Here is a 17,203-nt window from a genome sequence, read left to right on the forward strand (position 1 = left end):
AAAGTGAAAGTCAAAACCAAGGTCGATGTTGCTAAAGTATTAGTCGTAGTCATCACAAAGAAAACTCAAGAAGAAACAATGCCAAGACTCTGGACAATTTCATCTATTGAATGGTAAGTCACCAAGGCACCCCCCTTCACCTTAGGAGTCCTCATCGGAGATGAAGCTCATTGATCCTTTTCCAGATGAATCAGCACTCACGGTTACTTCTGACCTAGTGCTGATCCCTGATCCTCTAGTGCCTGCAGCACCATCACCCATCCTCCAACCCGGTCAGCAATACCCTGAATTACTCGCCTCTGGAACTGACCCTTCCTTATTTTTGAGTGCCATATTACACCCTGTCAACAAGCATTATGCCCAAATTCATTGTAATGTTTACTGGGAGTCGTTGACAGGCTTCAGGGCGGTAAGATGAAACATAAACCTGTAATGCTTGTGGCATCAATTGCAGTGGCATATTGCCACACATTGGATGTAACCTCAGGACTCCGTCATGGCAGCAGGATATGATTCAATGGGCAATTTCAGAAGAGCATTTGATGACAAAGGTGAGACGTGATGATAGGCTACCGGAAGGTTAGCTGGAATGAGCAGCATTACTCAAGACATTAACAGGCCCATCTGAGGGTCATTTAATTGTTTAGCCTCTCAGATAATTTGACCTTTCACTGCACTCAGCCCTCAAGCAATAGACATTCCAAAAAGTCACCATTTTTTCACCATTTTCTTTTAATTTTATTTGTTTTTAGTATCTCAAGGTGCTGATTAAGGTGAACAGTTCGATATTGTGTCCACACTATTTTTTCCCCAATATTTTGTCTAAACACCAGTCTTTGTATTTGGCTAATGCTCAAGCATGGTCGAACTGATGTTGTGACTGTCCTGGTCTGGAGCGACCAGATTACCACAGTTGGCGCTTTGTGTTTACTGGTATTACTTTCACTTAAAACTCTAAAATTCAATATCTCTGGTTATAATGATTGGTTTTAGTCGTATTGTAATAATTTTATTTATTAAAATGTACTCTGTTTCTGCAGAAATTCTTTGCACATTGGCTCTAAGGTAAGCCTGACTGCTTTGTGCCAAGCTACCAGAGGGTTAAGCACAGGTTAATTTAGGACTTTTGTGGTTCACCCTGACAAAGACTGTGGTTGTTGCTTGAATAGGGCACCTTCTCTCCTCAAACAATAACCTCATTTATTGCAAAATATAATACAGATAATGTATGTTCGCTCAGTAAAAGTCAGCAATTGATAACCAGGTTGGATATAACTGTTAGCCCATGTCAGCAGTCAGATCTAGGTATCTTTCCGTGAAGGCAAAGAGAGCACTCTCTAATCACTAAGAGAAGATAATGAGCAGAACATCAAAAGTAATGCTGAACTATTTCCTTTATTTAAATTTTCCGGACTGCATTGTATTTTCATATTGTTTAATGGGGTTTTGGGGGGGGCAGCCGACCAGCGGGAGCCGGAGCTTTGGGCAAAGGCTTGTATGCTGGTTAAGATCGAGCGGATGGAGCCCTGGCTAGCGGCATATCCACGGGCGGAGAATGCTGCGGTGCTGCATCGTGGTTTTGGGGAAGGATTTCGGCTGGGCTACGAGGGCCCACGGATTGCTCGCTGGGCAGACAATCTGAAATCAGTGAACGCGTACAAGGGCATTGTGAGAGAGAAGCTGTTCAGAGAGGTCAGGGAAGGTAGGATGGCGGGCCCCTTCACAGAGCCGCCGATGCCGGGTTTGATCATCTCCCCCATCGGGGTGGTGCCAAAGAAGGAGGGGCTGTTTCGGCTGATACAACACTTGTCTTGGCCAGAGGGGGAGTCGGTCAATGCCTACATTTCAGCGGACTTGGCTTTGGTGACTTACTCGTCGGTGGACGTGGCGCGGAGGCTCGTCTCGGCGGCGGGGAGGGGTGCGCTGATGGCGAAATGCGATGTCAAGTCGGCTTTCCGACTCCTGCCGGTCCACCCGGTGGATCACCAGTTGTTGGGGATTCAGTTCGAGGGACTCATATTTGTGGACAAGGTGCTGCCAATGGGGTGCTCCATTTCGTGCGCATTATTTGAGCGTTTCAGTTCATTCCTGCAGTGGGTTTTTTCCCGGCGCACAGGCTCTGAGTCAGTGACGCACTACCTGGATGACTTTTTCCTGGTGGGGCGGCCCGGAACGGCGGACTGCCAGCGGCAGCTGGACGGTTTGGCCGGGTTGATGGGGGATTTCGGTGTTCCCCTGGCACCAGAGAAGACAAGCGGTCCCAGTACGGTGTTGTCCTTTCTCGGTATCGAGCTTGATTCGGTCGCCATGGAAGCGCGCCTACCGGAAGACAAGAGGTCAGTGATGCTGGTTTTGGTGGATGGAATGCTGGCAAAAAGGAAGGTGATGGTGAGGGAGGTGCAGGTGCTGTTGGGTCATTTGAATTTTGCTTGTCGCGTGGTGAGGGTGGGCCAAACGTTCTGCCGGCGCTTGGGTTTGGCGTCCGGTTTGACCTTGCCTCATCACCATGTGCTCCTCTCGGCGGGGATGAAGGAGGATCTGTGCATGTGGCAGGCGTCCTGAAACGGTTCAATGGAGTGCCCATGGCGCCGGCGGAGGACTGGGAGTGGGACGTCACCATGTACTCTGATGCGGCGGGCGGCGGCGGTTTCGGTCTGTACTGGGATGGCAAATGGTGCGCGGAGCAGTGGCCGGCGCAATGGCAAGCAGGAGGGCGGAGCAATGAGTTTTTGGAGTTGTTCCCGTTGGTGGTGTTGGTCACGGTGTGGTCGGGGGCGCTGGCGCACAAGCGTGTGTTTCGGGTAGACAACATGGCCGTCGTACAGGTGGTGAACAGACAGTCGGCCCGGGACCCGCAGGTGCTGAAGTTGATGAGGGTGTTTGTTTTGCGTTGCTTAGAGAATGACATCCTGTTTCAGGCGCGCCACGTTCCAGGAGTGGACAATGACATTGCGGATGCCTTGTCTAGTTCACTGTGGGAGAGGTTCCGTGGGCTAGCCACGGCAGCGGAGGAGATCAGGACGCTGGTGCCAGAGCAACTGTGGTCGGTGGGCGAGGCCGGGTCTTTCAGCTGGTGAAGGCGTCCGTAGCGGTGTTGACGTGGAAGGCATACGAGCAGGCATGGGAGGAATTCCTGCAGTCCGGTGTGGTAAGGCGAGGGGACCGGTGGCTGCGCGAGGAACAGGTGGTAAGGTTCATGTTGGCGCTCATGGATAAAGGGCTGTCGCGGGTGACAATTGCGGATAAGTTGTCGGCGGTGGCGTTCATGGGAAAGTAGTGGTGGGGTTACTCTCCGTCGGCGGGGGAATTGGGGACCCGGCTGCTGGAAGGGTTGGCGAGGGAGAGGGGTGCGAAGGTGCGGTTGCGGTGTCCCATCACGGTGGAGTTGCTGGAAGGAGTCATTGGCACGGTCCCGGCCGTGTGCAGGGATGAGGGCGAGGGGATCAGATGAGCCCTGATGTCCTGGCTGTTCTTTGGAGCGTTTTGTGTGTCGGAGTTGCTGGGCGCAAGAGGGAGGCGGGGGTTGTTGTGGGAGGATGTGGAGTTGCGAGCGCAAGAGGTGGAGGTGCATTTGCGTCGCTCGAAGACGGAGCAACGGGGGGTCAGGACATGGATGGTGTTGGGCCCAGGCGGTTGGGAGGGGGTGTGTCCCGTGGCGTGGGGGAAGAGGTTGATGGCGAGCCGCGTCGAGAAGGAGGGGGGAGGTTTTTGGTCAAGGTGGGGGTGACGGAGTGACGGCGGCTCAGGCGTTGTGGGTTCTGCGGCACACCTTACGGTACATGGGTGAGGACCCACTGGCTTTTGAGACGCATTCCTTCCGGATCGGGGCGGCGACTGAGGTGGCGCAGAGAGGTTGGGGAAAGGAGGAGATACAGAGGCTGGGACAGTGAAAGTCTGATTGTTACCGGAAGTATGTGAGGTTGCGGGAGGTGGATGGGGTGTTGTAACAGTGATTCCAGATTTTGATATGTGTGTCTTTACAGGTGCTGTGGCGGGGCCGGAGGTGGCTGTTTTGAATGTGTACATTGTGGGACACTCATTCATCAAGCGGGCAGAACAGGCAGAGTGGGACAAGCATCGGACACTCAATTTGGGATTGGATGAGAGGTTGTACCGTTGTCACTGGAGGGGAAAAGGGGGTAGGCGTTGGCATGAGTTGTTGCCCTTGTTGAATACGGTGGTCAAGGGGGGGTGTGCCCTGATGTGGTGGTGATTCATCTGGGCGAAAATGATTTGGTACAGTGTAAAGGGCTGGCATTGCTCAAGCAAATGAAGAGGGACCTGAGGGAAATCAAGAGGCAATGGGCGGGCTGTCATGTGATCTGGTCCGAGTTTATCCCCAGGCGTGTGTGGAGGGGAGCGGAGCACCCAGGAGCTATAGACAGGGCCCGGAGGAAGATTAACCGAGAGATGAGGGACTTTTGTGCCAAGGAAGGGGTGGGGAGGATGGAGCACCCGGAGTAGCGCTACGGTGCAGTGTATTTTTTCAGGGAGGATGGGGTCCACCTATCTAGGTATGGAATGGAATTGTACATAGTGCAGTTGAAGGAGGCGTTGGATGGAGCTTTGGGGGTGCTCAGGTATCCCAGGAGTCAGGAGTCCTAGGTGGGGGCTGGAAGTCGTAAGCGACTACCGAGTGGCGCTTTCCTAAGGAGATAGGGGGGTATTTGCTGGAGGCCTGGGGCTGTGTTGGTAGGCGGGGGGTTGAGGTCATTGAGGTCACTCTGGTCATTCAGTCGGTAGGTAGGGGGGTAGGTTGCTGAGCGGATGTTTGTATTTCTGTTGCAATGTTGGGGTTAACTTTAGGGGTGGGGGTGGGGGGCTGTCAGGCAGTTGTTATTTAGTGAGCAGTAGTTTTGTTCGGCACAGGCCAGGTGGGTGTTTTGTTTAGGTGCACCTGATTCCAATAAAGCAGCCTTTATCACACTATTTTGGTGTCTGTGTCAGTGCTCCCCCCCTTCACTTACTGGTGTGCCCCAATGGGGATTTGGGGGGGCAGCCGACCAGTGGGAGGCTTGCCCCCAGGGGAAATTTGGGGCACCAGGAGAGGAGGGGGGGGAGAAGGGAACTCTGTGGGTTGCCGTAGCTGGGCTGGTTGGGCTGGTTGGGCTTCCTTGGGATCCTTTTTGGCTGGCCAACATAAAAACGGCCATTTTGTGTCACTGCACACCGTTTGTGGTGCAGTGACACAGCAGCCGTGTGGTCCACAGTTAATTTGTTGTCCCTCCCGCCCTCCCTGTTTTTTCCCCGTAGGGTGGGTGGGTGTCACTGGGGGGTTTGTTGCTTTGGGGGGGGGTCTTTTCTACGGGGTTGAGAGGGGTTTTGTTGGACGATGGTGCACTGGATGTTAGGGGTAAGAGTTGTGGTGTCACTGGAACAAGTGCTGTTACTTGTTGGCGCTTTCCTAAGGAGATAGGGGGGTATTTGCTGGAGGCCTGGGGCTGTATTGGTAGGTGGGGGTTGAGGTCATTGAGGTCACTGTGGTCATTCAGTCGGTGGGTAGGGGGTAGGTTGCTGAGCGGATGTTTGCATTTCTGTTGCAATGTTGGGGTTAACTTTAGGGGTGGGGGTCTGTCAGGCAGTTATTTAGTGAGCAGTAGTTTTGTTCGGCACAGGCCAGGTGGGTGTTTTGTTTAGGTGCACCTGATTCCAATAAAGCGGCCTTTATCACACTATTTTGGTGTCTGTGTCAGTGCTTCCCCCCATACCCCCCCTCCCCCCCTCACCTACTGGTGTGCCCCAAAAGCAAAATGTTAAATTCAACGTTGTGGATTCAAGCTATTGCAAAGCCTTTTAGTCTTAGCAGCTTTTTTTATGAAGTATGTGTATGCCCTTCACTCGAGCTCACCCTCTGGCTAGTCAGCTGTCCTGAAATAAAAATAGAAAGTGCTTGCTCATAATTTAGTTGTTATGAAGTGTTTTTTTTCCATGAGGATGAAGTAAACAGACCTTTTTTAGCACACACGTAAATGTTTCCTATGTGTGGACTCATGGTTCGGAATCATTGCCTCTTCATTTAATCCCCGTTAAGGGTTTCCCAGATCACTCCTTGTTGGATGAATTTTCATCCATTCCTGGGTTTACATTTGGCAGGTTAGTGTATTGAGTTGTATTGTTTTTCTTCCGATATCCTCTACTGATTCTTCTTCCACTCAGAATGTACTTATCTTATTTTCTTTCAATAGCAAGAAGGAATTCACATTATCCCGCTACGGCTTCCTTAGACTAAGTAGGCAGGCACTCCTGTACTCAAAATCTGACATCCCAAAAGCTAATTTTCAGTAAGCTCTGTACGGTAAGCAATTTTATGTGGTCTCCCCACTATGTGATGTTTGACGTCCGTCACCAGTCCCAGTTCTCCTGCCATCATTCTGCCAACTACTGATTCTAGAGTCCTTTCCTACCCTGATACCAGAACCCTTCACCCAACCATTTTCCAGGACACATCACCCACTCTTATTTCAAGGCCCATGTCAAAACTTCTTCCTGCTTTCAGTCTAATTCTTTAAGCTCCTCATATTTCCCACCTTTGCTCAGGTAGTTGAGTTCCCACCCTTGTTCCACAGTCCTGATTTCCCACACTGGTGGCCAGAATTTCTCTCTTGCTCTGGGTTGAAGTCTGATGAGGAAAAATAAGTGCCAGTGATCCCCACCTGCAACCAAATCTCAGATTAAGCACTGTCTCCATTGCTGCTGTCATTATGATTAAAATTCATATCCACACCTCTGTCTTTCTGGAGGACTTAAAACAGTGCATGCAATGACTGTTTGAGTTGGACACATTTTTAGGAGATGTCAGAATCGCCTGGCGATATACTGGTGCACAAGTATTGCTTCTTCTCGTCTTAGACTCCCTATTGGCTGGAGATTGTTAGGCAGACATTGAGCTTCTCTATGATACAGTAATTTTCCCCAACACTAGACCGTATCCTCTAATTTTGAATGAATGAATATTCATTAGTTTCTCAAGTATATTACAACTTTTAAATGCATGTTGTTTTGTAGTGATTAATGAAGATATCTGCTTGTTGCATTACAACACCCTAATGTCTTTACTTGCCTTGTATCAACTAAAAAGCATCTTAAGATTATTTTCTGTAACTCTGAGTGTTTACAAGAATATATCTGCGTAATTGTAGAGTGCCACATCCTGTTTTGATATTACAGATGTGCCTTCCAGTAAATTATTTTTTTTACTGTGGTCTCGGGGTGAGCTAGCTAATATCTGCTGTTTAAAATGTACTGCCTAATTCATGCTCATTAACACTGCATGTTTAATATTCTTCTTCTCTGTTAATGTTTTCATTTTGCAGCCTGGTGATTTTTTTGTTTTACCTCACCTGCCTTGTCTTTAAGCTTTGTAACTTGTAATGCTTGTAGGAAATCATTACTAAGCTGCGCAGGAGAAATCCCAGTGTCATAATGTGAACGTTTACTGTGTTCCCTCAAAGTCAAAACCATCTGACTTCTAATATGTCAGGTTATATCTTTGAGTAATCTCGGCTCTCCCTTAGTAGCGTAGCTCTAGAAGCAAGGCTTTCTTCGGATAAATGCAGGTGGTACATGTGCAACAGCTAACCAAATAAATCAGTACACTTTAGAAAATAGACCATAAAAGGCCCATTTTAAATTGATGAAAAGGATAGAGACTGATTAAGTAAAATGCCACAAAATCCGATGTTTAGATCGAGGGTTAATGTCTGCTTGGAAAGTGAATAACATGTCAATGATTTTCTTTTAGCCCTGAAAGAAGCGGTTACATCAAGAGACTGGAAAATGAAAATTGTTTTTGATACAAAATGATAATTGTTGCCCAAACTTTCAGGAATGGTTCTTGAGACACAAGTCTAATATTTATAGTTGTCGGAGGCTACCCACAATTCCATTTGTTGCAAATGGCCTATTCAAATTCGTTATTTGGGATTTCTCTACAGCAAAATAAGCTACCTTTGTTCACCAGATATTCTGCACTCCTTCCACCGCTTTCATTGTCATCTTCACTCAGAAATGAAAAATACAAAAAGTGATAGCCGGAATGCTTGAACTAATCTCAGCCACAGGCAGTTATACAGTGGAGCATGCCAGACCATTATTTCTGCCCTCTGTGCTACCTCAGATTAGAGCTAGCCATATGCAAATCTTCCTTGTTTCTGCTAAAATAGGAACAGCCCCGTCTGAACTACCAAGCCAGGTCCTCTCTGAACTGGAACACAAGTAACCCCAGACCAGTTTCAGCCTATTTGGGCCTATTCAGTTGGGTGAAGCTTGGTTCCAGTAGCACAGTGGGCATGGGACTCCTATCTGGTCATTCCTGTCACACTTAAGGCTTTACAATGAAAAATACAAGTCAATGGAATTATTGAATTAATCACAGTCACTGCCAATTTCTCTAGGCAACATTCCAGTGGATCGTTTTTTTGCCCACCATGCTACCTCAGGTTAGTCCCAGTCATATGAAAATCAATCTTGAACCTGCTCCATATGGAACAGTCCAGCCCGAACTGCCAAGCAGATGCCCGCTAAACTGGAACACAAACAACCCAGGACCGGTAATGGCCTTTTTGGGCCTCTTCTCTTGAGTGAACCTTGGTTCCAGTGGCACAAGTAACACTTCTCTGTTGAGAATGAACAGTATAAGTGTTGGAATTTAGGCATTGCAGTTTTTCATTTCGATGTAGGTTATCAGTTCATACTGCCAAATGTGCTAGTGAGATGCATACAATACAATAGGCATTTATAAAGCGCACAGCTACCTCAGAGGTGTTCTACCACTGTGCAGACTGCAGCAGTGAAGCAGCTAACAAACCGAAACTACCCTTGCCTAAGGAGACATGTTTTTAGGGGATTCCTATCTCATGTTCCAATTCTGTCTAGGGCAAATGAAATGGCAGAGAGTTCCACAGTCTTGCGGTCCTGACCGATAAGGACCTGCCACCTTGTCTGGTCTTGGCATATATGGGGACGCATTGCAGAGGATGGTATTTATCTTACTCTGTTCCTGTCTATATGGGATGAGCCTAAGCTTAAGGTAGCCTGGGCGCATGTCAGCCATGGCTCAGAAAGCAAAGGTCAATGCCTTAAATTCTATTCTCTTAACCACTGGGAGCTAATGTGACGGTCTCAGATGGGGGGCAGAGATGATGAAAGAAGGGGACCCCGTGAATTAGCCTTGCCGCAGCGTTCTGAACCATCTGTAGTCTATGAATCGGGTAGGCTGGCAGCCCCAGATATAAATTGTTGACGTTATACATCTGTAGAAAATTGATAATTTAAAGAATAGTCATTAAGTTATCTAAAGAATTGTTAATCAGTAATGCTTTATGCGGTTGTGGCATGCCCTTTCACTTTATCTGGCTTCTTGTTGAAAGTAAGTCAGCTGCCCCTGGCCAAGTCCTCTCTCCATGTCATGTTTACAGTGTGGACCTAGCAATGGGGAGCATGGCTATCTCTCGCTCCCTCTCCGTCTCCCTCTCCGTCTCCCTCTCCGTCTCCCTTCCTCCCTCTCTCTCTCTCTCTCTTTTCCCCTCTCTCTGTCTCTCCTCCCCCCTCTCTTTCTCTCTCTCTCTCTCCTCCCCCCTCTCTTTCTCTCTCTCTCTCCTCTACCTTCTCTCTCTCTCTCTCTCCTCCCCCCTCTCTCTCTCTCTCCCCCCCCCAGTTGTATCCTGGACAAGAGAGCCCTGCTGATCTGATCGCGGCTCAACCCCTTGAGGAGAAGACTGAACTTTGGAACTTATCGAGTCCTGCTGACGCTGTCGCAGCTCATTCTCGTGAAAAAGGAACTGGAACCTCGGAGCCCTGCTGACCTCATCACGGCTCATCCTTGAAACTCGAAGGACATTCGTTGAACACCCTGAGCCCTGCTGACGTTGTTGCGGCTCCTCAAGAACTAACAGACACTCTGTTCACTCTGGATCGAGCCCTGCTGACCTCGTCGCGGCTCGAGGAGAACCCTGGTCCGACTGGACCATCGACGCTACCAACACGACCTGGAGCGAGAGGAGGGAGTACAGCAGCTAGTACGACCACCACGTCCCGTATCCCCCGGCTCGAGGATTGAGAGCTGTGTGCCGGGTACGCCTCCTACTGGCCAAATACTGAGACTGTCCCGCTTCCCTACTCCTCACAACCGAGACTTTACGATCCCTCGATCGCTTGTAAATAAGTGTTCATTTTGCCTAAAAGCTCTACTGTTTTAACCAACTTGCTTACTGAAATCCACGGTGTGGTGTCCGTTCATAAGTGTGGTGTGAGCTCAGTGTGTACGATCTTAGACACGGAGTCCACCCGGCGAGGACATAACGTTAGGACTCGGCAGTATTCCTGGGAGAGGTGGGTCACGGGGAGGCCGGGAAAGTATATCCTGACCCCTGGGATCGCCCCTTCCAACATATGATTAATCCATAATCGCATAAAGTACAGAAATTTGTTTTCGTCATGGCAAAATGCATATTGATCAATGCATTTTTTATTTGCCTATTCTGACTATTCATTCATGCCCTCCCTTGGTCTTCTATATTGTGAGACTTCACCATTATTTGGATCATCTGGGGGCCTTGTCCTCGTGTCCATTGTGACAGTAATTTTTATGAAATTCTAAATATAAAAATATAAAAGTCTTGACTAAAGTTGTTGAAACCTGTTCAATTAATTTCGGAGCACTGATGGCCTCTTTTTAGAGGCAATGAGTCACAGCCTGAAGGTCAAACAATAGGTTTTATGGCGTTTGATCAAAACGTGCAGCTATCTTCAGAACATAATGTTTCTAAACCTTTGAAGACCTCCGCATGGTTACATGATCCTTTTATTTCACTTTATCCTCCATTTACGTGACATCTTAGGCCCCCAATGCATCGCTAGCGCTTGATACAGCAGTTGCAGAGTTGAAGCAAGCAATGTGGGATCTTTTCATCTTGAGAAGCACACTTTGTGTGCACCTCTTTTCAGATTGACGGATCGCTTATTTGTATGACTCCTCTGGTAGATGAGAAATGAGTAAGTTATTACCATATTCTCTACTTAATATTAATCACGTGCTTGGTAATATGTGGTGTACTTTTGAATGTTACTGATGCGCCAGCTATATAAACACTTCATCTTGAGCCAAACATCTTGTAGCAGATAAGTCATTGGTGGGGAGTGGCTCATAGCACAAGCGATTTGTCCACCTTTCCAGAGTTGACAAGACAGTGCTTGGTACTCTGGATATACAAAAACATGTTTGTCCCATAAGGAATGTAATACATTGTGTTGTGGACTGGAGCACAGTCTACAGTATTGTTGTTATTCAAATTTCACATGCGTGGAAGTAGACTTTTTCGTTCCATTGAAGATCATGGTTATTAAAGTATAGTATGGGATCCTACAGTCCCTCCAAAACAGCTCTATTTTTCCTATTAAAGTCTAGTTGTGTCTTCACCAGACAAGTGTAATAAGAAAATATGTAGATGCTGAACTGTAATAAGTAGTTACATTTGAGTTGTTATGTCGCAATGCCTGCTGCCAGAGCAAGCAGACTGTGAAGAGCAGGCCAAACAACAGAAGACGAGTACCAGTTGTGCAGTTCTTCTGTACTATTTTCTTGAATTGTACGGTCTGTAGCAGACATTTAACATGCACATGTTTTTGGTATTCCTAACTTGATTACATGAAATAAGGAATCTGTGTCCTACCAAACATGACTTATAAGTATTCTTAAAGTGACTTACATTGAAGAACATGCATGTTTCTCAGCACAGTGTTAGCTGTATAGTGATGTATTTAATTATAGATGCTATGGATTCTATGTTGATACATATTGATAGCGAGACCTGTTTATTTGAAGAAAGACTAGAACAAAACTTTAAGGTTGGTTAGGAAAGGGTAGTGATGTGACTAGGGATCAGGAATATCTTCTCGTCTGCCATCTGTTAAAGCAATATTACAGGCTACCTAAGAATTCGGCCTCCTACATCTGCATAGCCCCGGAACTCTTTTATAGCTTTCAGCATACTTGTAACGTAAGGTAGAGGATCCCTTATCTCGTATATAACCTCTTTCATGTACCAATTCAAATTATACAGAAGCAAACTGTTCAAACACCACAGATACATATGAGGTTCTTATATTTTTTGCTCTTAAAACCAAGGGCCTCCGAGCATGGACAGTGAGTTTTGACTGGCTTCAGTGGGATGGGATTTTATTTGCTTTCAGAAACATAATTTTATGAGCTTGAGTGGGATTCGGGGGAAGGTTAACGTTTTTGAGCCATTTTCAGCCAATGTGATTGCCTCCTCTCCAACTCCTGAAGCAAGGAACTGAGATGGGGGCCAGCAGAAGCATATTGGAATATTTTATTACTTGCTTAATAATATTGATGGCATGGAAATCGAAGGATATTGGAAAATTGGTGCACATATACATATTGTAATATAAACGTAATACAATTGTAATTATATTCTAAGGAGCATAAGTTGTATTTGAAATTGTGTGATATTGTAGTTTATCATCTCTTATGTGTCTTGGCTCTCAAAAGGTCATTCCGTCAAACTCCTATACTGACATGTTCAAAGGTGAGCCACTTTCCTAATATACCTTGTATACAATACAGGCCTGGAGAGGGAGCCAATGAAGTTTCTTGTGTATGAGGACAAAGTGGTCAAACTTCCCAAGACCCTAGAGTACGATGGGCTGTGGTGTTGGATGTCTTCTTAAGGGATGTCTGAGTGGTGTCAAGTAGTGGAACAGAGCACTGCCTCTGATCAGTTGCGAGGATTATTATGGCTTTCACTGTTGCTCTGAAGTGTGTGTCTGAAAAGAAGGGGTTCTCTTTTTATTGACCAAAAGAACTGATATCAGGTGGTCTTTATTTTTTCAGTGACATGTTCTTTAAAGGAGGGCTCTGTGTGTAGAGTGATTCCACGTGTTGTTTCGTTGGCAATCAGCTGGGAAAAGAAGTTATGAAGTTTCATGTCAAAGTGAATCTGTGGTTGCTTCGAGCTGCATGTGAATAGGAGGAACTCTGTCTTTGATGGCTTGCGTTGAGTTAGGTTGTAGATGCTCAGATCTGGATTAAACACAGGCAGGCTCTGCTCAGACCCCCCAGGATATAGCGGCATGGATTAGCAAATTTAGCGGCACAAAAATGGAAATTTAGCGGCACAAATATGGAAATTTAGCGGCAATTTTGCGGCATTTTATGTGGCCATTTTTCCTACAACAAACACAGATATCTTAGTTTTTTTAGTTATTTAACAACATGAAGCTATGTATATTTGGTTTCTTTACAATGTAGACACTTTGTTTCCTCAAGAATACGGTCTCTCAGATTGAAAAACTGTGATTACTTGCTGCACATGCAAATTAACAGACCTTGCCAGAAAGGCCCATGCCACATATGACACCTTAAAGAACGGTCTAGGCGTTTTGCTAGCAACAGCATGCTGGGGTTGTAGTTTTTGCTTTTTTGAAAACATTTTTACTTTAGAGCTGTTAAGAAGAGACCTTGAGCACCTAAGGAGGAGTACAAGAGTGCATGCCACTGACGCAGATTGTATTAACCATTTATAAAATGTTTAGATTAATAGATGCAAAAGCTATTAATTTAAAAACATCAAGTTTCTTTACACAACCATGCACAAATAATATGACAGGTATTTAGAAACGGTTTGGAAGCTGTTCTACATTTTCTAAGTTCGAGACCATTTTTATAAACTAAAACTGAGCCGCTTTTAAAATTGGCAACACAGCAGATTGAAAGACATTTTACCTGGAGGTCCCTCCCACCTGCGGCATTAATAGGTGAAAGATAGCAGTGGAGCCGATTTACCCAGCACAATGACGCCCGGGAAATCGCCCATTCACTGAGTACTTTATCTTGAGGGTAAAACATCGCAGTTTGGACTAAAAGAATCCTGTCGCCTTGACTTGTGTTTAGTGCAGAACAGCGGGAGGTGAGGCCCAGCGCAAGAAAGTTGATTCCGGACTGAGGGGTCTGCTGCCCACCTGCTGTGTTTCATGAATGATAGCTATTAGCAGTACACTCAGATACTGTGTTGTTTTATTTTAAAGCTAGTCGTGGCTGTCCCGACAAATCCAGAGGGGCTGCGAGCAGATGAGGTGACCCCAGCAGTTCTCCCTTCCGTCGTCTTTCTGCAGACTGGCCGACAGAAGCAGGCACAGTAGAGAGGCATCAGAATCGGGAAGCTGGAAGGGTGAGACATCGGAGAGAAGAGAGCAAGAAGAGACTGTGAATGGAGGGAGAATGAGACACCGGACAAACAGGGAAAGTGAAAGATAGGGGCCAAGCCAGGGGATATGATATTAGAGGGGAGAGCAAAAATAGAGAGACACGTTTTAACCACACAGTTGACGATGGGAAGGGGAGAGATTGTGCAAGAGAGACAAAAAAGAGCTTGCGAAGAGACCGACAAAGGCGAGACTATCACGGAAATCCTTGGGTAAAAGTGTGTTTAAAATCGAACACATTATCATTCATACTTTTACAGAACGTAATGGACTTGGCCACCTCTAAAAACAATTTGGGGAAAGCGATCTGCAACAATAGTAAATGCATTCTATGAAAAATAAATGCCATATGTCCTAGCTGAGCATGTATGATATATGACGCAATTGTGGGCATAATCCTTACTTCGTACGATGCACTTTAAATTTGCTTTTGATGTATAGTGCTTAAATTCACACTTCTTCCTTCTATAATCACTCTAAATAACAGCTGTGGCCATTGCCCAGTTTTGATGGTACTCCGTTTCCTTCATTTCGATCGATTCAATGTTTCCATCTTAAGCCCTTACTAGAAGTCCCGTTTTAACTCCACGGCTTATTTGGGGGAATACCTGCACGTATTTCTTTTCCCATTTGAAGCCCTGCTGGCACGGGGGCGATGCATGCTTCCAGGGCTGGGAGGGCGGCAGGGAGGGGGCTTCCTATGGCGCAACCTCCTCCCCAGCGCCGGCAGGGTCGCCCGCGCGCATCTCACTGGCACCACAATGCTCCCTTTCAGCCGAGCCGCACGTTATGTTAGCCCCATAAGATGTGTTACTGGGTTGTCAGCTAAAATCTGTGAGGTCTATAACCGAGTTCGGTGCCGGACAATACGAGGTGGGCAGAGGATCCAAGCAAAGGACACTTCTTGGGCAAGCTGATCAAGCAGACCCCCCAGGATATAGCGAGGATATAGCGGCTTTTGTAAAAATGCAGCGATTTCTACAAAAGTGCCGATTTCGCGGTCACTTTTGTAAAAATCGCGGCATTTTTACAAAAGTGCCGATTTCGCGGCAAATCGCGAAATCGCGAAATTGCGATATCCTGGAGGGTCTGTCTGAGAAGCTAAATATTGAGGAGACCTTAAGGTAGAGCTGGGTATCACAGGCATCTTTATGGATCTTGATCTTGTCATTAGCATGCTTTTAAGTAGTTTCATTTCGAGATTGAAGATGACCGGAGATAGCATGAATCCTTGAGGCACTCCTTTGAAGTTAGGATCAGCAATAACCCGAACATGTCCAATCTGTACGAACTGAAGGAGGTTCAGGAGGAGATAAGCCTTTGTGTGTCTTCAAGTGTGAGTAAGTGTATGATGATAAATGTTGAAGGCTATGGAGAGGACAAGCAAGATCAGAAGGCAGAGATCTTTAAAAAAATTGTTATTGTTGATGAGCAGAGCCTTGTCAGCTACTTAAAAAATCAAAATTTCCTTGCTACAGAGTGGACTGGAGCCACATTGGTAGTCCTCTAGAAGATTGTTGTTGGACTTCATTCTCAATGATTAGTCTTAGGAAAGGTTGGTGGGTGATGGGGCAGAAGTTAATGAGGTTGTCAGTGACAATATGTATGACTGATTGAATGGTTTTTCTTTCAAATTGTCATCTGAATTCACATCTTAAAAATGACTGTTCAGAAGAATATACAGTGACTTACTAGAGACATTTCATTGGTATCAGAACTGGAGCACCGACATAACTGTTCTACTGAATTGCCCCACCCAAATTGTAGTCCACAAGTGCGCAAAACAAGGAGAAAGCTAGTAGCTGTGGTATTTTGAGGAGCATCCAGTTTAGTTATCAATATGTGAGGAAGAAGCAAAGTTCGGAAATGCTTATACCTTAAGGATTTGGCAGCATTGTTGTATTTTTACATTTGTCTCCTATATTCATTGGATTTCGTTTTCTGTTTGTAAATGTAATTGCTTCTAGTACACCTCAATTGAAAGGATGGCATTTTTGTTTTTAAAGGACAGAAGATCCGACAGTGCCGCAACCTGCAAAAGCACAAACACAAGTGAATGGATCAGGTACTTTTTTATGAATAAATAGCTGTTCTAAAACTGTGTTATATGCATGATGTAAATATACCCGGAAGCATTCAGCTGAGGCTTGGTTAACATAAATATATTTATATTTGTTACAGAGTGGCGTTAACCACTTTGTAGTTATAGTTGGGATTCCCAGGTATATGAAATCCTCAGGATGATCAACTTTGCCCCTGTTTGACAAATCTTTATAGACCTAATGCTTTTTCTGCATTCACAGGATGGAAAGTTTTGTGGTGATTGGTAAAGGAGGTGCAAGTACTAAATGGGGGGTGGTCCTAAAACACATTCTTCCAACAATGCATTTTCCATAGACTTTTGTTCTCACGTAGCGGTAAAGCGGCTAAACATATTTACATGAAAGTTGACAGGATTATACATTATGGTGTGCACATAATCTTTTGGGTACTGCAGAGAACAATTCAAAGGTTATAAGACATTTAAACTTCTGTTGTGAAATTTTTGCAAAATTGTGCAGTATTTCATGAAAGTACCAAACTACATGGTCATGACGAGGCATAATGTGATTGGCTAATAATTGCCTTTACAAAAGTCGAAGACAACAATTTTTTTTAAAGTACACTTTGGCTGTGTTCTTCCCTACTTTTCACCCCTAGATATAGGTAAGTATTAGCTTATTAAGTATGAACAAATATTTATAAGTTTTTAAATGTATAAAAAAATGTACGGAGTACTGCAATACTGCCTCGGGAGTACTACTCTACTTAAAAATAAAAACGTTTTAACATTTCAATTTTTTTTTCAATTTATAAAGCTTTATTCGACATTTGTCATAAAAGCATTCACCTAACCCTATACAATAAATACTACTTATAAAAATACTTTTAAAAATACATATTAAAAATTGAAAAAAAAAAAAACTGTAAAACTCTTTAA

The 17,203-nt window shown here is 45.5% G+C and overlaps 1 protein-coding gene across 4 annotated transcripts in view; it reads left to right on the plus strand.

The window, feature by feature from the left end:
• GRAMD4 (GRAM domain containing 4) overlaps positions 1-17,203 on the plus strand; it is a 535,734-nt gene that overhangs the window by 405,570 nt on the left and 112,961 nt on the right. For all 4 annotated transcript variants that reach the window (XM_086967284.1, XM_086967277.1, XM_086967288.1 and 1 more), the window contains one exon: positions 16,230-16,288. In XM_086967284.1, the coding sequence (XP_086823410.1) occupies positions 16,230-16,288 (59 nt within the window). The remainder of the gene's footprint in view (positions 1-16,229; positions 16,289-17,203) is intronic.

This window comes from Lissotriton vulgaris, chromosome 1_1, assembly GCF_964263255.1.
Source record: "Lissotriton vulgaris chromosome 1_1, aLisVul1.2, whole genome shotgun sequence".
Lineage (NCBI taxonomy): Eukaryota > Metazoa > Chordata > Amphibia > Caudata > Salamandridae > Lissotriton > Lissotriton vulgaris.